The sequence below is a fragment of the Garra rufa genome, chromosome 5, assembly GCF_049309525.1.
Source record: "Garra rufa chromosome 5, GarRuf1.0, whole genome shotgun sequence".
Classification (NCBI taxonomy): Eukaryota; Metazoa; Chordata; class Actinopteri; order Cypriniformes; family Cyprinidae; genus Garra; species Garra rufa.
The window spans coordinates 41,480,099-41,501,075 of NC_133365.1; the positions used below are offsets into that span (position 1 = coordinate 41,480,099).

Below are 20,977 nucleotides of genomic sequence, written 5' to 3' on the forward strand. Positions count from 1 at the left end.
ATAAAGTTAACAGTGACACATGGTGACCCTTGACCACAAAACCAGTCATTTTGGTCTATTTTTTTTTAGCTGAAAGCTGAATACGCTTTCCAGTGATATTTGAGATAGGACAATATTTGGTTGAGATACAACAAAAAATCTAAATACTGAGAAAATCTCCTTTAAAGTTGTTCAAATTAAGTTCCTAGGAATGCATATTACTAATCAAAAATTACGTTTTGACATATTTACGGTAGGAAATTTACAAAGTATCTTCATGGAACATGATCTTTACTTAATATCCAAATGGTTTTTGGCATAAAAGACAAATACCTCTGCTAATTAATGTGGTCCAGGGTCACATATTATACCCAAAAATTCTTCACACAGTCGACTACCAGTAAAACTGATTAAAATATGGGACCAAAAATTTTATTTGACACTTTGATCTGACACTTTGATCTGAATTTGTTCCGACACAGTTTAACTCTTGAGTTCTTGTCATTTATTACCATTTTCTAAACTATAGCAAATAAACTGTGATAATGTGGGAAATGTTGAAGGTGTATGAATACATTTTGGTTTGAGTACATATCTATAGCTAAACCCACTCATACAAAACAGGTATGACTGAATCCCAGTGGCGGTGAGTGCGGGCACAGCGCCCCCTCTGGTCGCCCGCCAGCCCGCCGCCATCCGAACAGCTTCCGCTGTTTACTGCTCGTCAGTGTTTGGCTTATTATTAGCTCGGTGAGTGTCCTTGAGACGAAAACACACTTAAAATACATACCAAATGCTCATATTATATATGTGTAGCAGTTTCTACCTTAACAATGCGTGTTTGTTGGAAAGCAGGTCAGAGAGAGCGAGTCAAACTCGCGTTATTTACAAATACTGGAGTTAAATCCACCGAGCTCCTAGAGCCGGGGAATAAATCTTCTATCTTCTAAATGGGATCAGTATTACTCTCAGCTGAGTTTATTCGCATATAAAAGCATTTCGAAATCTAATTCTGCTTGTGTTTATGTTTATATCGCTTGCTAGTCGGCTAACAGACCGTGTATATGCTTGCTAGTAGTGTTAAGCTAATGTAGATAAAGTAAGTTTATCATGACAAAGCGTTCCCAGTGTTTTAAAGCTTGTTTAAACGCCGTCAAAGACATTATAGTATAATATAATCATAATTTGCTCATTAAACACAATAATATGCCAATATTCGCTTTTTTTGTAGTTCAAAACTGAACTGAAAGTACAGCACTTCACGTATTGAAGTGAATGCAATTCATCCTGAATAATGGTTTGTTTTGCTCATCTGTGCATAACTTTTTTTTTCCTTTGAAGTTCTCCTCTATGCTCCAGCTGCGACCAGTGGAGGAGGATGAATCAGCTGTTGAGAGCCTGGAGCTGAACCGAGCTGTGGCTGACAATGACCATTTCCTGCTGGCCGAGCTACTGTCACAAGAACGCTACAGGAAGTGCATTAATCAGCAGAGCGGTTGGGGGATCCCAGGTACCCCGTTACGCATGGCTGCGTCCAAAGGTACGTGCGTCACCCTTCTATGCACTCTCAGAGTTTGTTGTCCACCACGACCAGAACGCAGCAGTTTTTTTTCCTGTAGGTCACCTGAGGTGCCTGCAGTTGCTCCTAGCCAATGGGGCAGACATAGACCGCCTTGATGTTAAAGCCCAGACCCCTCTTTTCACCGCTGTGTGCGGGCGTTACTTGAGCTGTGTGCTCGCGCTTCTCCGTGCCGGAGCTAATCCGAATGGAAGTCACCTGAACAACAGCTCGCCTGTGCTCACCGCTGCCCGAGATGGCGACCCAGAGATCCTCCGCCAGCTGCTTCGGCATGGGGCGGAGGTCAATGCCAGGTCAAAGGTGACTCTGTGGGCCTCAGGGGTTGCTGTGTGCAGTGGGCCGCTTTACCTGTCGGCCATATATGGACACCTGGATTGCTTCAAAATCTTGCTGTTGTATGGGGCAGATCCGAACTATAACAGTCCAGAGGAGAAGGTAATCGGCAGGGCCACGCAGCAGAAGACGGTCCTGGAATTGTGTTTGAGACACGGCTGTGGAGTCGAATACATTCAGTTGCTCATTGACTTTGGGGCAAACGTCTATCTGCCGACCCTCATTATAGAGAAGAGCACCAAACAGAACGAAGCTGTTGAGCTGTTGCTGAAAGAGCGAGGTGAGAGATGTTTAAGCTGTGTTATCCACCATTTTTCCTTAACGCGGAATAAAGCCTATGGGTGAGACTTTCAGTTCATTAGCCACTATAGGGAAATAATGAGAAGAATAACAACGTGCATTAAATGATAAAACTGTTTGCACTACAAACTGGTTTGCTTATAATTAAGATAATAAATTATAATTAATATGGTAAGACACACCAATTTGCAATATCAAGCTGCAAAATTTGCATTTACAAATGGCCCCACCCACTCTTACAGAAAGAAAAAGGTGGATAGCATATACTATATATTTTTTTTTAAATTTGCAATTGGTCTTGCTCCAAATTTCAAAGTTTAACTTGGAATTGTGGCATAAAAACGCCGAATTGCAAGATATAAACTCGCAATTCTGAGGAAAAAAAATTTTTTTTTTTTTTTTTAACAGGAATTTACATCTTACATACATTTTTTTTTTAAGTTTATATCTTACAAATCTGACTTTATATCTTGCATTTTTGAGAACGTATCTCACAATCCAGATTTGAGTGGAATAAATTTAGAGAATTTTTTGAAGGTGGATGATATTATCGGAACATTATTGTAATTGTCTGATTACAGGCTTAATGTAAACATTGGGGTCTGACAATTTAAAAAAAACATGCTGAAATTTTGCCGATTAGGCGGTGATGTTGGCCTACTTGTAATAAAATAAAAGTAAAATACACGTAACATACAATTCTTGTGTTTCTAAATAAATAAAGCAATAACTGGTGTAAAATAAATCAAATCAAATAGTCTGTTTTGATATAAAGGTCAGAAGCTATAGCTTACATTAATAAAATCACGAACATGACACTTGTAAATTAAATATAGTATACAGGTTTAGTCATTAATATGTAATAGATATGTAAAGATAAAAGATTTCTGAAGACTGAAAAGCAAACTGAAACTGAACTGAACGCAACTGAAAAATAAAAATAATCAGCAGAGATTGATTTTATTATAGTTATTTATTAATGTAGCCTTATTTAAAAAAAAACTTTAAATATAATTTTAAGTTCTAAAAACAGTTTTTGCTCAACACTAACCAACATTAAAAATAAATTGTTTATTTTTTGCACTGGAGAGGTTGTCGTTTCAAAACAAAAGCATTGGCTATCGACAAAAAAAGAAAAGAAAAATATTGTCGGACATCAGCAAAAAGCTAATACTGTGGAAAAATTAAAAAATAAATCTAAAAACTAAATATAAATATAAGGAAAATTAAGTTAGTTAAGTTTAAGTTAAACTTAAAAATTAGCATTTTTGCCTACATTTAAGTTGAAGTGCTAAAATTGCTAAAACTAAAATGAAAATAATTGAAAGCTAAATAAAAATGTTTATTTTAAAACAAAAACTAATAAAGATGACAAAAGCACATAAAATTACTCACAAAATGAAATAAAAACTCAATATTAAAGCTGAATTCAAAATGAATGAAATACTATATGTTACCCAGGACCACAAAACCAGTCATAAGGGTCATTTTTGTAAATACATCTGAAAGCTGCATAATAATTCCATTGATGTTTGGATGTATATGATATGACAATATTTGGCCGAGATACAACTTTTTAAAAATCTGAAATCTGAGAATCTGAAATATTGAGAAAATTGCCTTTAAATTGGTCCAAATGAAGTTCTTAGCAGTGCATATTACAAATCACAAATGAAATTTTGATATATTTACAGTAGGAAATGTACAAAATATCTACATTGAACATAATCTTTACCTAATATCTTTAATATTTTTGGTATAAAAGAACAATGGATAATTTTGACCCACACAATGTATTTTTGCCTATTGCTACAAATATACCTGTGCTACTTAAGTGGTCCAGAGTCACATTAGTATATAAATAATAATAAAATAATGCTGTTTATTATGAGATTGTTAACCTTTTTATCTCTCTTTTTTTCCACAGGGTGTCCGAAGACTCTTGCATCTCAGTGTAGATTGGCCATTCGTAGACACCTGATACAGGTGAACAAGGTTCATTGTTTGGACTCTCTGGAGATTCCACCCAGGCTCATCAACTATCTCAAACACAAGCCTATGAACAGTGCATTGGTTTACTGACAAAACAGAGTACACTCCACTGTGCCTTTAGCAAAGGACAGACTCATTCATTCACACACAGGCTGGACAGGTAGACCATACAGGCATCAGAGGGAGTGAAACTGACAGAATATCTGGACTAATGACGTGGACTTACTCGTATGCAATCACAGACGGACCGATACACTGCTAACAACCCTGGTTTACATATATGGAGTGTTAACATCCTCTTAAACTAATTTGCTTCATTGTTTATCAGATTCGACTGTGTAATATTACCAGAAGTGTTGTTGTAAATGCTCTTGAACTATGCATTATCATACATTCTGTTCTGCCTTTTCAAGATCATCTGGAGGTTTTCATTTCTCATACTAACCTCAGCAGTGATTTTTACAGAATCATTAGTGTTTTGTTAATCAGCAACAGCTTGATGAAGGATGTAAAAAGTGTTGGTAGCTGGCTTATTAATCTTACTATGATGTATAATTGTGATGTACTTGTGTCAATGAATCCCTTGTTTAGAGCAGATGGACTCTTCCAGCAGATGTCGTATAACCTCCATTGTGCAGGTAGCATGTAATGGAGGTCATTCTGTTCCTGTCAGGTTAAAGACTTCAAAAGAACATCCGTTCCAGAACAAGTCCTCAGAGGGAAAGGGATTTATAGCACAGGTATTGAAATATTTTGCTTGAGAATGTGCTAAGTGGGATGTACAGTGCAGGTGTATTTGAAAAACATAATTATACTATGGATAACATCTGGCTTGTTAATGTGTTCATAAAAATGAACTGCTGACCATCAAAATGTTTATCTGTGTTGTTTTCTCTGTATTTACATTTATGGGGTAATTTGAGGTGCCAATTTCCATATAGAGTTTTTTTCACTTCATAAAAAAGGATGTTTGCACTGATGAGGAGACAAAATCTTACAGAATACAGACTAGACCAGTGTTATTTTAGTATTATTTACAGTTGAGGTCAAAAGTTTACATACACCTTGCAGAATCTGCTAAATGTTAATTATTTTACTACATTAGGAGGGATCATACAAAATGTGTGTTATATTTTATATAGTTCTGATAAGATATTTCACATAAAAGACATTTACATATAGTCCACAAGAGAAAATAATTGTTGAATTTATAAAAATGACCCAGTTCAAGAGTTTACATACACTTGATTGTTATTACTGTGTTGCTCCAGAAAGAACTTTTGAACAAAATGAAGATTATTTAAATTATTTTCCCTAAATATAATTTTTTTGTTCATTTAGTACCGCCCTTCAGAAACTACAAAAGATACTTAAATGTTTCCCAGAATACAAAATAAGTTAAATTTACCCTGATCTTCAAATGTTCATAATGCATTGTCTCTCAGCGGGCAGTTTAACTGTTCAGGACAAACAAGGGACTCCATCAACAACTATCACCAAAAAAAAAGTATTAAGTATTAAACCCACCGGTTACAATAGTGACCGTAAAAAGGGTTTTTGTTTATAAAGCTCTAAAAACCTTACTGACTGATGTTTTAGTGCACTTCCTGCAAATATGGAAAAAAAATAAAGGGTCTCTCATGTGCAGTTTCACATGTTTAGTGCAAATTGTCACATGACTAAAGCAGTTTATTTCCTGTTTGCACCTTGAGAAGATGATGGCTGCATCAAAGCTTGAAACTGAAAGGCTAGTAAAGTATGTTAAAATAAAGATATGACAGATTTTTGGTACACATGATCTTTAAGGTGTCTAGTATTAATATATGAGTAAACAACTTGTTGGTCACAATAGTGAGATATACAAATAAATCCAATTGCAGTTGTTAGTGAAGATTGCACTAGAATGTTGCAATGAAAAAATATTGCACTAATACTTCTAACTTCATTTTTATTTCAGTTTTGGTATGTTTTTCCATGTCATATATTTACAACACTGTTTTAAACGTTTTAATCCCGAAGACCCCTTAAGCCTTTCTAAAATAATTAGATGATTAATAATTATGGATCTGGCTTCTGGTCTCATCCACATCCAGTTATTCTTAGCTGTGCAAAATAGCAAATTGGTGTGTCTTACCATGTTATTTTAATGTATTATCAGTTATGAGCACACTGGTTTGTAGTGCAAACAGTTTTACCGTTTACTGCATGTTATTATTCTTGTTATTTATAGCCTATAGCAGATTATGAACAGGAAGTCTCACCCATAGGCGTACTTCCGTGTTGATGAAAAACAATACATTTTAAATAAAATAAATATTTTCACATGAAATATAGTTCAAATACAGTTTTATTTTGGTGTAACTCAAGTTAACACGTTAAATTTGACATACCCTAAAACATTTAGTTAAATCGTTAGTTTTTTTTCACAAATCTTCTGTGGACCCCCAAGTTCTGTTTTTTTTTTTTTTTTTTGTATAGCCAATATTATGATTTTTATTGCCTTTACAATTGACACCTTTTTCTTTTTTTCCTGTGACTGCTTTTTATAGTACACATGCCATGGTACTACATTTCCCAAAATGCACACAGCACGGAAACGCCGCCAGCCGCTCAATGGTTGGCAAGCACCCAGATGGCAAATGCTCATGCGGAAAAGCAGAAACTGTAAAGCATGTGTTAATGGAATGTGGTATTTACCAAACTGCAAGAACTATCATGTTCTCTGAGCTGCTAAAAACTGGAGTCTCATCATTATCTTTAAAATCAATTCTTAATAATCAGGACTATCAAACAATAAAGACCGTCATAAATTTTCTACACCACACTGGCCTATATGGGAGAATATAGTCTCTAGGTGAAGTTCTATAAATTAACTGAGGAGGGCAGCAATACGCCGTCGATGCGTCCAGTCTGCCGCAAATATCAGAAGAAGAAGAAGAAGAAGCTCCAGCGCTCAATGAACAAAGTGAATCACAGCGGCGAGCTCCTGCAGCGCTACGCGAGGACAGAGCACATCACTGCACGCTCGGGCGGAAAAGATGGAAAAATAAGGCGAGTATCGCTAATGTTTCTATCTCTGTGTATTATTCCCTCTTTGACTGTGGACGTACGTTAATGTACACGCAGAAACCGCTGTTTGCGTATGCCATTTATCTGTATTTCAGTGAAGCGGTTGCGAGCTGGTTAGCGTCTGGGCTAGCGCGCGCCAGTTGCGCGTTCATTCGCAGTGATGGTGTCCAGCTGGGGACACTGTGTGCAGTCTTTTGATAGCTTAAGTTCTTTTCGATACTAGTAAAATTTTAGTGCAGTAATTGGTGTGATTGGTCTGTGGGGTGTAGTTCTTTGGACTGTGCGTGTTTCTCCTTTGTTTATGATGTACATACAGTGAGTGTTCAGGCCCGCTGGCTTCAGTCAGCTTTTGTTTTGATTGTAGGTTGAGCCCAGCGTAACTTCACTCACGTTATGTGTTGCATTGCAGGATTCATTCAGTTTGCAACACTTTACTGTCATAGATTTTGTTTTTGTATTGTTGAAGGTTAGCCTGTCTTAACAAATTTTATTTAAATTATTTCCACCTAAATAAACAAATGTAATTTACTCATCTCATAACCCGGTGACAAACTGCAAGATAGTACATTTTATTCTTGCTGTGACCTCTGGGGAAACAACAGTGCAAATAATGCTTAACTATTCTAAAGTAACACATAAGAGGTGATATATAGTATTGTTTTACAAATATAATAGTGGGGACAACATTTCTTTTGTCATTTATTTATCGTTTGCACTTACATCACGATATGTTCAGTTACCTGAATGTGTGGCCATAGTGGATCTGATACTCGGATGTAAACAACAGCATGGATTGCATGGCTAATGTACTACTGAATACATTGTTCTGCTAATTTGTGCTGTCTAAACCACAGGGTAAATGCGTGTAAGCTGCTAAATCATATAGAAAAGGACTTAGTTAGCAGGAAAGTGTGCAGTATTTTGACAAACTAAAGTTAATAGGTGGTAAAGATACGTACAAGCAGTATTAATTAAGATATTAGCCTAATGTTTCACCTACCTGACCAAATTTAATAAGAACAAACACGAATGTTGTCAAGATTCTTGCCCTGGAAATCTTGGTTCAGTCTGGCCAACCATAAACGCCTTTTGTTTCTAGACAGTTTTTTTTTGCACTTTTCTCCTTGATTTGTTAACTTTTGGCAGTCTATAGTTCTTCAAATGTTTTTCCCAGACTGACCGATTAATACAGCCCAAAACGTGACAATAATTCACCATTTTTAGCAGCAATAATCAGCAAAATATGCAAGTTTTGTTTGGTCCAGTGGTATTGTTTACTTTTTGTGCCACTAATATGGCCAATTGATGACGTTGTGAAAATACTGTATTGCAACTATGTTTACTTGTGAAAATGGTAGGACCCCAGCGAGTCTTATTAATATCTTCAAAATAGATCAGGGTTGTCCAAACCTGCTCCTAGAGGGCTGGTGTCCTGCAGGGTTTAGCTCAAACCCCAATTTAACACACATGAACAATCAAGCTCTTAGTCATACAACTTACATGCAGGTGTGTTGAGGCTAGTGTTGTTTTTGGCGGCCGATTTTCATTTTAGTTTTAGTCTAGTCTTTGTGTGAACCTGACATTTTAGTTTTTATTAGTTTTAGTCAAGTTCATACACCTTTTAGTCTAGTCAAGTTTTAGTCGACTAAAAGTCTGAGCATTTTAGTCTTATTTTAGTCAGAATTACCCATGACTATTTTAGTCTAGTTTTAGTCGACGAAAACGAATGACATTTTAGTCTAGTTTTAGTCGACGAAAACTGATTACATTTAGTCTATTTTTAGCAATGCAATTTTATTTAACCCAGTCAATATAGTAGTACCTAGTAGTATAGACAAAACCAAAGTTTTCTTTTAGCCAAACCCATTTCAAACAAGGTTCTTATTATATTTTTGTTACCTTATAGGCTGAAAAATGCATCCATTGCAGAAGATGTTCTAATTTTAATTTACATTTATTTTACCTACCAAACATGTTAGAAGTACACACACATAAATTGAAAAAAATTAAATAAAAACAATAAATAAAATAGCATCACATGACAATGTCAGAAAAAAAAGAAAAACAAGGTTTGAATGGTCAAGCTACAATTTACTAAAAATTAGTGATGTGACGTTTGACACAGAAGCTTCGAATATTAATCAATTTAACAATATTCTTAATTTACTTGATCATCTATACATACAAGAATCTTTTGTACTTTTGTTTTTTTTAAGTTTATTTACAGATTAATTTATCATTTATACCTTCTGTAAGTAAAATATTTCTTATGGTTTTCTTAGCATAAATTTATTTATTTAATGAAATTGTCCAAAAATAGCTTGGACATCTGGGATGCAAAAGAAACGTTTTCCACCTTTGACCACAAGATGTCATTAGTGTACAACGTGTTGAAAAGCTTCGAGTAATGAACCCTTTTAGATACAGTTGATCCCTTTGGTGCTTCGAAAAGCTTCATTTTCCTATCACTACTAAAAAGTAGAAAAAAATGTATGTGTTCTTCCTTCTTTTCCCCCCAAATATGAACCCTATCTGGCCGGCCATTGGTCCCTTTATCTGTGTCAGACTTAACTTTGTTTGTGGGCGTCTTCTAGATAATTCCGCGAGTGGAGCTTGAGGGAGTGACGTCGCCTGTGGTTTAGGCTAGAAGGGATACAGCTCTGGCTACTGGGCATGCGCATATCAATCTAACATTATAACATTTCGTTTCGTCTCGTTTTCGTCAACGAAAATAAAAGAGACATTTTAGCATAGTTTTTATTTTGTAAACAACATTTAGTCTCGTTTTTATTCGTCAACGATATTTCATAATACATTTTATATAGTCATCGTCACATGACCAGCATTTTCGTTTCGTCTCGTCTCGTTTTCGTCACGTGATAAAGGTTCGTTGACGACGATATTTAGTCATAATTTTCGTTGACGAAAGCAACACTAGTTGAGGCAAGTTGAAACTAGGCTGCATTCAAAAACCTAGACACACAGGCAGCATTTGCACACAAAGGCACCTCATAAAACTGATTTCGGATATGCTTCTAAGGCAGCATAATGGTTTAAAGATCTACAACAAAATAGAGTATTTTCACAATGCGTCATCATTTGGCCATATTGGTGGCATAAAACATAAACAATGTCACTGAACCGAACAGAACTCATATTTTTCTGATTATTGCTGCTGAAAATGGTCAATTATTGTCATGTTTTGGGCTATACCAATTGGTAGGACATAGAAAAACATTTGGAGTACTATAGGCTGCCAGAAGTTATAACAAATCAAGGAGAAGAGTGCAAAGATTGTCTGAGAAACAAAAGGCGTTTGTGGTTAGCCAAACTTGCTAGAAATAACATCAAAAGTGTGAAAAGTTAGTCAGAAACATACACCTAACTGGGCACCCAAATATCGCATTCGATATTTAGCTCGATATGGCGTAGCTTGTCAGAGATTTACGTCTCTGTGTATTAATTGCCGCTCCAGTGGAACCTGAGCGGAACGCACGTGATGGAGATTTACTACTAATCAAAGCACCGGCTTCATTGACTAAACGCGCCTCACAATATCGTTCGATATATTGTCCAGCCCTAATCAACAACTTCATTTAGACATGTAAAACGTATAGATCTGAATAGAGGGCATTAAGGCATAGTAACTATTTTCCTTATAGTTGTTTTATGACAGGAATACACAACATAAAACCAGATTGTCTTTAGTTTCTGAGCTCTTTTCCTTGCCTGTATATAGTATGCATTGTCAATAACGTGTATGAATGAATTTGGTGTTAAGTATGTTAAACCATATCCCAGCTCAGAAGTCAGAGTGTTAAATTAGCACACACTTTTTGGGACTTTCTGATAAAATATTTTGAACATTCAGTCCTTAAACCTTGTTTGCAACGTCATATTTGGCATTATCATAGAGCTGTACAAGTGGGCATCTTAAAAATGGATACAACTTTTTAGTGTTTGAATAAATTGTTTTTATAAAAGTTTCTTAATAAATATGTTCCTTAGTTCTGTTTTTTTTGTCCTATTTTAACTGACTGTTCCTAATGATGTGTCTTTCTGTTTATCTCACAGGTATAACATGTCTGATACACACAGTCCCCATCCCTTCGAGCCTGCCCCTCAGGGTGGAGTATTTACTACAGACATGCTCCATTAGCCACAGTCATCTGTGTCACCATGGAGACCGCCACAGGAAGTGAGGTTGTTGGTGCAATAGGGGGTCCGCAGTCAGACTCTGTTTCCCATGAGACCCCTCAACCTCAGTCCCCCCCTTCTGTGAAAACACGGAAGACGGCTTTCAGATTTTTTGGCGGTCGGAAGAGCATCTGTGTTCTGCCCAGCTTTTTTGGTGGCCGTGGCAGAAGTCAAAGAAAGGGGTCATCAAAAACAGGTGTTACAAAGAGCCAAACATATGATGGGGTAAGCAGAACGTGCTGGGAAGATTTGGGCAGAGGTAGCAGTGAAGTGGCCTCAGGGGACTTTGAGTTTTGCACCTCCAGTGACCCTCAGAAATCACAGGAGGATCATGGAAAGTCTCAGTCTCTACCACGACAGCGCAGAGGTCTCCGGGGTCTTTTCAGCAGCATTCGGAGACACAGGAAAAACAAAAATGTTGAACAAGAAAAGCGTGAGGCACTTGAAATGTCTTCGAGCTTCCGTGCCGAAACAGTGCCTGGTGCCCTGTCGAGCGTCAGTGACCGTAGCGATAACAATGGCGACAGTCAGGGCGATGAGTTGGTGCCAGATGTGCCTAATCAAACTGCAGGCAGTCAATATGAACTGCCATTGGCTGCCACTGAATGTACGAAAGATGCAACGCTAGTGCCTGAGAAAAGGAGGAGCAGAGTGGAGGTGGATAAGAAGAAAAGAGCAAAAGAAGAAGAGAACAAGGGGGAAGAGAAGCAAAGCGGGAAACGGGAAGGACTGACGACATATCATCAACCCTTGAGTGCCGAGTCAGAACTAGACCGTTTGGCTGAGCAGAATGTGGACGTTCCCGACGGGGAGCCTCCTGCTGTATCCTGCTCATCTGAAAACTTAGTCTTTGGTGATGTTTCATCATTGAAAAGCTTTGATTCGCTGACAGGTTGCGGAGACATCATCGCAGACCAGGATGATGTCAGCGTCGCTGAGAGCTCAGTGTCTGCCGAGAGAGGCAGCCGAAACGCAGGAAAACGGAGCTCATGTTTTGTCACATATCAAGGCGGAGGGGAAGAGATGGCAACTCCTGATGAGATAGATGCGGATTACTTGCAGAGCTTATGGGAATCTGAAACCAGTAACGAAGTTTGCTACGTTCCCTCAGACAGGAGCTCGGATAGCCCTTCGCTCACTCCCGATCAGCAAATCAGCTCCATCCGTGCCACCTCCACCAGTAGCCCATTGGGAATTACAGAAACAGCCCTCACTCCTGTTGACCTCTTAAGCCCCCAGAGTGATCGTCAGGAGTCGGTTCCCAACAGCGACGAGGGATACTACGACTCCACCACGCCAGGTATGGAAGAGGAGAATAGAGAACGTACACACCAGGAAAGGCTTCCACGGGATAGCTACAGTGGCGATGCCCTTTATGAACTTTTTGAGCCTGACGATCGTCTACTCAGCCCTGCTCTTCCTCCCAAGGATAGCCACCCATTTGTTGGTGCAGCCCTGCAGGGTGATAAGAGTCCTGCCAACCCTCTATACGCCTTGGCATCCTCTGCCCTAGAGACAGGCACCATGGAGACAGAGGAGGAGCGTCTGAGCAAGATCCAGCATGTCCTGCTGTGCTGTGAGCTCCAGAATCTCAGAAGCCCTTCCAAAGACCAGCATCTGTTCCATGCTGACTGCTTCTACGAGGATTCGAGCCTCCCCGCAGGCAATGGTAAAATGGTTTTGGAAGAAGTTATCAATCAGTGCTATCCCCAATCACCACAGAGATCCCAAGCTGTAAAAGATCCAGTGCCTCTCAGCAGGGGTCAGATCCAGGGAACGCCATTGTTTGCACCCCGTGCCGATTCGGGGTTTAATCTACAAGTTACGGAGACAACCAGGAGGCAGCCTCAATCTGAGGATCAGAGCCCGATACTACCCAGAGGCTGTAGCCAATCCCAAGAAGAACTAATGGTCTGTTTCTCCCAAGCACTTGTAGATTTCACAAAGAACACCCGGCTTTACCGCAACTCAACTGAGAGTCTTGATGGGTCCGAGTCGAGTTCTCCTTTTGGGCCAAGTTTGAGCGCCCTCCCCGCCATAGTCACTTTCGATGTGGTCGACATGGACAATGAGGGCGAATGTGAGCAGCAGACTGAGCTTGTTGAAGAAGAGGAAGAGTTAGCATCTCCTTACGAACCCTTTGAGGATGATGGGTGTTACCTTCAGCAAGATGCCTTTGCTGAGTGCGACCAGCGTACTTTCGATGCTTATGAACAAAGTCTGTTGCTGAGTAACGCTTGGGGCATCGCAAGCCTTCCTCGCCACCTCAGTTTAGGTCGACCTTGTCCGCCTATCCCTGCCCCGTTAGCACTGAACCGCCGCAGTCGCTCTCTTGACACAGACAGTCTGGAGTTTCAAACAAGTGAGATTTACACAACCGTCACCAGTTATGACTCAAAGGGGGCTGCGTTTTCACAGCGTAGGACTGCTGATTCTAGTGATATGGCATTACCGCGTCAACCCTGCAGGGTTACTGTTGATAATTGGAGGCGGGGCTATGGACGGGACTCCTCCAACTCTTCTCAGCAAGAACCGAGGTTACCACACGTGGGCAATTCAACTGTAAGACCTTCACATCTCCCACTAAAGAACAACTGCCGTAATCATAACCTCCCAACTGCCGCTAGAGCCGATGGCGACGGGGAGATTTTATTCGGGGGAGGCGATGCGCTCTATCCCTGCAGTTACCCCCCTACAGGTGTGCAGTGGAAGAATCGACCTGTCGGGGTCACTCAGGGCGTGCCCCATCTTCGCTCTGAGCAATTGATGGACCATCGAGAAATTCCCATAAAGAACCGGAGGGGGGAACTCGAGGGTGGCTTCACCCCTGCACCACCCAAATTATAAACAATCTCTCTCACTCAGTAATACAAATAGACAAATCTCGTCATCAAAGACGATGCTGGATGTTTACTGACACTGTTGAATTGTATCACACTCACACACACTGTAGTTGCTGTTACTGCCGGATAAGCTATTGTATTCTTTTGTGATGTACTGTGTAGTTTTTTGAGCTATGTTTTAGTTTCTGAGTTTAAGAGGACTTGTATTTGTACCTGTATTTGTTACAGCATTACTCAGCAGGTGCTGTCTATATATATATATATATATATATATAGATGCCATATTGCTTTGCATTTATGTAGCCAGGTGTTGCTATTGAAATTGATCCATTTGGTTTGTATGTTTTGGATATGTTTCAAGTACATACAAGACAGCAGTGCTATAAATGACTTATTTTAGCATAAGAATGAAAACTTAATTAGCACATTGAAACCAATATCATCTTAGAACTTTGTTCTTACTTTTTTATTACCACACTTTTTTTGAATTTGAAAATATGCTGTATGTTTCAAGTTTTTAAAGTGTTTACATCTTGGAACATTTTAAATGTCTCGTTTAGCTACATGTTTTATATGGTAATTTTTGTGTTTGGCATAGCATACACTACATTCAAAAGACAAAATCTGTGGCATTTTGGCCAACATCACTGATACACTTCTGCACATTATTTACTGAAGACTTGATGATATGAGTAGAATCTGGTTTATTTCCCTTTTTGCTGCTAAACAGTATGTGATTGTTTAGGATTACATAATGTACTGTATTAACTGTATGGATATCTGCATACATTCTAATCAGATCTGGCCTAAAGTCTTCAGTAAATATAGTTGATAATCAAAGGGTACTATCTTGAGTCATTTGTGACAATGTCAGTAAAGCCTTTAATGACGTTATGTGATTGTTCTATGCTGTTGTACTACAGTCACAATCATCTACTCTCATCCAAATGCCAAAGTCAGCTTAATGCACTTACCATTTTTAACCAGTGCTTATGTTCAGCTCTTAAGAATGAATCAACCTCTGTTTCCCTGCATATGAATCTAGTGCTGTTCTATAATTAACGTTCTTTTTTCTTGCGTTTGGTACATTTGTGTGGTCGAAAAGGATTGTTCATACCACATTTTTTTTTAGTGGAATCAGAAAACCAAAAGCATTTTTTTTTTCTGTTTTGTATTGTAACACACAAGGATGTACATACACAGACAAAGAATGTTAGAACATCTCAGTAAAACTTGACATTCATTAGCCTCAACGTTGTCATTTTTTAAAAGGTTTAAACATGTCAACCACATTACACCCCTGACACAATCTCTTTCCACACAGGAACAATGACTGGAAATAAACCCTTGAGACATCTCTACTGCAAGTTTGTGAATGTTTTTACTACCATCTGAAGTGCTGTAGTTTTCTATCCACCTTTTTCTTCCTGTAAGAGTGTGTGGCCATTTGTAAATTTTATGGGTCTGGCTTCTGGTCTCATCCATGTCCAGCTGTATTTAGCTGTACGAAACTCCTTGTTTTGCTGCTTGATTTTGCAAATTTGTGTCTTACCGTACAATTTTTATGTATTATCTTAATTCACAAATAGTTTCACCGTTTATTCTTCCCCTTTCCCTAAATCTGCTAATGAACCGGAAGTCTAGGTAAACCGTATAGGTAAAACCGCATCAGTGCCTTATTATTTTCTGCGCTATTAGCCATCGCCTGATTAGCAGTGCTGATGCTGTATTTGATTGACAGGTGGTCTCCGTTCTAAAGTCAAGGAGGCTCCAGTTGTCATGGAAACTGGTTGAAGCTGTCGTGCACGTCTTACCGTTATAAGCTGGGGGTGAACAAAATAAATGTAGGCAATTCGTGACTGACAGCAATTGATGTGTCATATTGTCTTTCCCAGCCTCCCCTCTCGCTTTTCTGTTTTTTCTACATGTCAGTATGTGCATTATAAATATAAGAGAATGAATCAGCGATCGCTTGAGCATCACAGCAGGTTTTGGCTCCCTCTACTGGTTAGATTGTGTTTGAACGGTATGTTTTGAATCTAAAGGAAGCATTTTGTGCTGATGTCATAATAGTTTTATAAGTATTTTACACTGTCAAACATCCACCTGTGGTTCCGTCTCATTGATGCCTTACATTTCCGGTCTCTGGTGTTTCTAGTCAAATGAACAAACAGCTTAACCTTGCGCATACTTTTATATTTAGTTATGCTAAACAAGTTTAATTTGAATTAATTCAGTCGATCTTTTATCCCATTTTAGACCTGAACACGAGAGCATCCTAATGGAAGTTAGAATCCATCATGGCGGCGCTCATCAGTTCCACTCATCATGAAAAAGGTAAATAAGAGAGCACTTACTCAATCTAAACCATCTTTCTGTTAATTTAATCTTATATTTATCCATCTGTGGGCCTTGCTATGTTTACATGGTCTAGAGTGTAATTTACACACTGTGTAAATAAAACCTTTAAAACAAGTTTGTTACTATCTTGCATTTTACCATGCCACTCATTTAATTCTGTCCGAAATTGGCCAGATTTAAGCATTTACATTTATTTAACATTTGCTTTTGCACAAAGCGACTTTTAAATGGGGAATACATGAAAGAACCTTTCTAAAGATCTTAATATAGAGGTTTGTACTTCCCTGTTGAAAAAACTATGCCTGTTAGGTCGGTTTGGATGCTGGTTTTAGCTAGTTTAAGCGTGTCCTTTGCTGGTTTGTACTGGTCCTAAGATGGTCATTAGCTGGTCATGTGCTGGTCCTAAACTGGTCCCTCCTGCTCAGGACCATCTTAGGACCAGCGCATGACCAGCTTAGATCCAGCATCAAAACCTAATTATGAAGCATTTGCTGTTTTTTTTCAACAGGGCTATGTTACAATTAGGTCAGTTACCTTGAAAGGTGGTATATTGGCGATCCTCGGATGTAAACAACAGCATGAATTGCTCGGTTAATATACTACTGAATATGCTGTTCTGCTAATTTATGCTGTCTAAACCACAGGAAAATATGTGGAAGCTGCTAAATCATATAGAGAAGGACTTAGTAAGCTAAAAAAGGCACAATATTTTGACAAACTAAAGTAATAGGTGGTAAAGTGGCATACAAGCAGTATTCATTTAAGGCAGTGGTTCTCAACTCCAGTCCTCGAGGCCCACTGCTCTGCACATTTTGTATGTTTCTGAGTCTGACACACTCAGTTCAGTTCATGAATCTTTCTTCTAATGAGCTGATGATCAAAATCAGGTGCCTTAAATGAGGAAGACATACAAAATGTGCCGAGCAGTGGGCCCCGAGGACTGGAGTTGAGAAACACTGATTTAAGGTATTAGGCTAACATTTCATCTACCTGACTGGAAATGATAAGAACAAACATGAATGTTGTCAAGATTCTTGCCCTGGAAATCCTAGTTCAGTTTGGCCAACCACAAATGCCTTTTGTTCATCAGACTATTTTTTGCACTCTTCTTGATTCGTTATACCTTTTGGCAGTCAGTAGTACTCCAAATGTTTTTTCTGGTCCGATCGGTTAGTACAGCCCAAAACATGACCAAAATAATTGACCATTTTCAGCAGCAATTGTCAGCAAAATATGTGCGTTTCGTTTGGCTCAGTGGCATCATTTACGTTCCGTGCCGCCAATATGGCTGATTGATGACGCGTCGTAAAAACACTTTATTAATTCTCTACAAAATTGACTTATGCATATACATTTACATATATTTAGCATTTGCTTTAACACAAAGCGACTTACAAACAAGGAATACATTAAATAACCTTTTGTAAAGATCTGAATATTTAAAACTGTTACAGGACATTATAATAGAGGGTTTGCACTTACGTCACGATTTGATCAGTTACCTGGATGCACAGGCATATTGGCGATACTCAGATGTTAACAACAGCATGGATTGCACAGTTAATAAACTGCTGAATATGTTGTTCTGCTAATTTATTTCGAAACCTCCTTGATTCGTTATAACTTTTGGCAGTCTGTAGTACTTTCGTATGCTTCAGTGACATTGTTTACGCTCAGTGCCGCCAATATGGCCGATTGATGACATGTTGCAGTCTTTCAAAAAACATGACAAAACTGATCTATTTTTTGTGTGCTAGTCCACCACTCCATTAGGGGGCACTCTCACTTTAAAACACAATTAAACCAACAGAACTACACTGATATTGTGTTCAATTCTGGTAATTAAAAAACGTACAAGCTTAGCCATGCCGATGAGTCACAGTGTTTTTATGGAAACAACAGCATTTGAAACACATTGACTGACTATAGATGAGCTTGTCTGTTTACTTCCTCTGTCCTGACCTCAACCAATCAGCATGCTGCATTCCATCACATCACTGCAGGATGCACACCCAGGGTTGCTATGCAACCCAATATTTTATTACGAAGCGGTAAAGCCACATTATTCAGAGTTTGTTTATTGCCTTCTCTGTGCTTTGACATGGTTTTCTCGACTCTAATGTGAGGGGAATGACTGTCATGTTGACATTATCATCTGTTTGTCTGAATCGAAACGGATGGCTGGTTTACTGAACTCTGTTACACATTGTAAGGGTCGTTTAAAGAAAGGTGTATTCCACAAGATTCACACTAGTTTTGGCCTACAACCAGAACTGTACAGTGGCCAGATTTCAATATGACCTATTTCAACGTGGTTTGTGTGAGCATGTTGATGATTCCTCCACTGGCACGGAGCTGTGTGATGAGTCTCATTCACAGGAGAGAGTATATTACATAAGCCTTCAGTCTCTTTCTCTCACTCCCTTAACAACCTTGGCATTCATCCCAGATGTCATACACACACATGGGAGTATTGGAGAGTTTGTATAGACAAGCTTGTACTGGTGTTATTTTTGTGATTGTCTCTTTTTTATCAAAGAGAGGAAAAAGGTATTAACAAGGTTTTGGACATAGTGCCACTATCAAGTTTTTGGACACTAGTACTGTTATGGTAATACCATGGTATTCTCTGAAGTACTTTGGAGCCATGTGAATAAGCGGTGTTTGAATATGGAGATCATTTAGTACTATTATATAAATCAAAGTACTGCTTGCACTACATTTTAGAATTTATTTTTAATATCTAATTTTTAAATTTTATTAGTAATTTTTAGATTTTAGGTTTAAATTGTATTAGTATTTTTAAACAACTTGGAGAAATAAGCAGTGTATGAATATGGAAATCATTTATATACATCAGAGTGCCATTGTACTTCAGAATCACTTTTGTCTACTGCTTTGCACTATATTTTAAAAGTAATTGGAGTTTAAAACTGTAAATTAATGTTTTTTTTGGTTTAAGATAAAATTTGTATAATATTTTTATAAAACATGGCAAACAAGCAGTTTATGAATATGGAGATCGTTTAGTATTATTATACATGAAAGTGCAATTGTACAGAAGATGTGTGTTTTGTAGTGTTCTGCACTATATTTTAGAAATAAAGATGTTTATTAGTAATTTCATATTATTTTATAGAGTTTAGGTTTAAGCTACACTACCATCAAAAGTTTTTGGACAGTAAGATTTTTAATGTTTTTTAAAGAAGTCTCTTCTGCTCACCAAGCCTCATTTATTTGATTCAAAATACAGCAAAAGCAAAATATTTTACTATTTAAAATAACTGTTTTCTATTCGAATATATTTTAAAACTTGATTTATTCCTGTGATCAAACAAAATGTTCAGCATCATTACTCCAGCCTTTAGTGTTCTTTAGAAAGCGTCTCTTTAGAAATCATTTTAATGTGCTGATGTGCTGTTCAAGAAACATTTATTATTATTATTATTATTATTATTATTATCATCAATATTTAAAACAGCTGAGTCATTTTTTTTCAGGATGCTTTGATGAATAGAAAGATCCGAAGATCAGCATTTACTTAAAATAATAAGCTTTTGTAACCTTATGCACTATACCATTAAAAAGCTTAGAGTCTGTAATTTTTTTTTAATTTGGGAAAGAAATTATAGAAATTAGTACTTTTATTTAGCAAGGATGATTTAAATTGATCAAAAGTGATGGTAAAGTCATTTATAATGTTACAAAATATTTCTATTTCAGTTCTTCTGAACTTTCTATTCATCAGAGACACCTGAAAAAAAATCTACTCCACTGTTTTCAACATAATAGTAATAATACTACATGTTTTTTGAGCAGCAAATCATATTATTATCATAAATCGTTATTTTAAATAGTACAAATATTTCAAAATTTTACTATTTTTGCTGTACTTTTGATCAAATAAATGCAGGCTTGGTGAGCAGAAATAACGTTAAAAATGTTCCAAAACTAACTAAACTAAATAAAAAAATAATAATTCTAGATTCTTAAGAGCAATTTCATAGCACATTTTAGATCTGATATATATTTTAGTATTTTTAGAAATATAAAAGAAGTAAAAATCCCTAATTATTCATACCTTTGTAAACGTCATTAGCCTGGAGCACAAGACTTCAAAAACCCCTTTTATCTACAGATATAGAGCAGGACTTCACTTATATATTCCACATAATAATAGCAAGTATAGCAGCATGTTTTATTTATGAAACTTTGAGCTCTCTTCTCAGCTGATTTATTCATGACTCACACACATATGCCACAAAATACACTATTCTAAATAGTGCCTTGGGAACGAGGTAAAGCTTATGAGGACTGTGTGTGT

General features: G+C 37.6%; 2 protein-coding genes across 2 annotated transcripts; both read left to right on the top strand.

Moving 5' to 3' along the window:
- Positions 1–670: 670 nt before the first annotated feature.
- asb12a (ankyrin repeat and SOCS box-containing 12a) lies at positions 671–5,050 on the top strand. The gene is made up of 4 exons (XM_073840806.1): positions 671–729; positions 1,321–1,519; positions 1,599–2,171; positions 4,119–5,050. Exons 2-4 carry the CDS (start codon positions 1,330–1,332, stop codon positions 4,271–4,273), a joined length of 918 nt encoding a protein of 305 aa, XP_073696907.1. The 5' UTR covers positions 671–729; positions 1,321–1,329; the 3' UTR covers positions 4,274–5,050.
- A 6,280-nt stretch (positions 5,051–11,330) lies between these two features.
- amer1 (APC membrane recruitment protein 1) lies at positions 11,331–15,659 on the top strand. Its single transcript, XM_073839954.1, has one exon. It carries the CDS (start codon positions 11,432–11,434, stop codon positions 14,294–14,296), a length of 2,865 nt encoding a protein of 954 aa, XP_073696055.1. The 5' UTR covers positions 11,331–11,431; the 3' UTR covers positions 14,297–15,659.
- Positions 15,660–20,977: the final 5,318 nt, after the last annotated feature.

Excerpts from the sequence above, each read along its gene's own strand:
- asb12a (XM_073840806.1), top strand. The coding sequence starts at position 1,330 with ATGCTCCAGCTGCGACCAGTGGAGGAGGATGAATCAGCTGTTGAGAGC. Across the intron at positions 1,520-1,598 it reads ACGCATGGCTGCGTCCAAAG|GTCACCTGAGGTGCCTGCAG; the intron begins GTACGTGCGTCA and ends TTTTTCCTGTAG. Across the intron at positions 2,172-4,118 it reads GCTGTTGCTGAAAGAGCGAG|GGTGTCCGAAGACTCTTGCA; the intron begins GTGAGAGATGTT and ends TTTTTTCCACAG.
- amer1 (XM_073839954.1), top strand. The coding sequence starts at position 11,432 with ATGGAGACCGCCACAGGAAGTGAGGTTGTTGGTGCAATAGGGGGTCCG.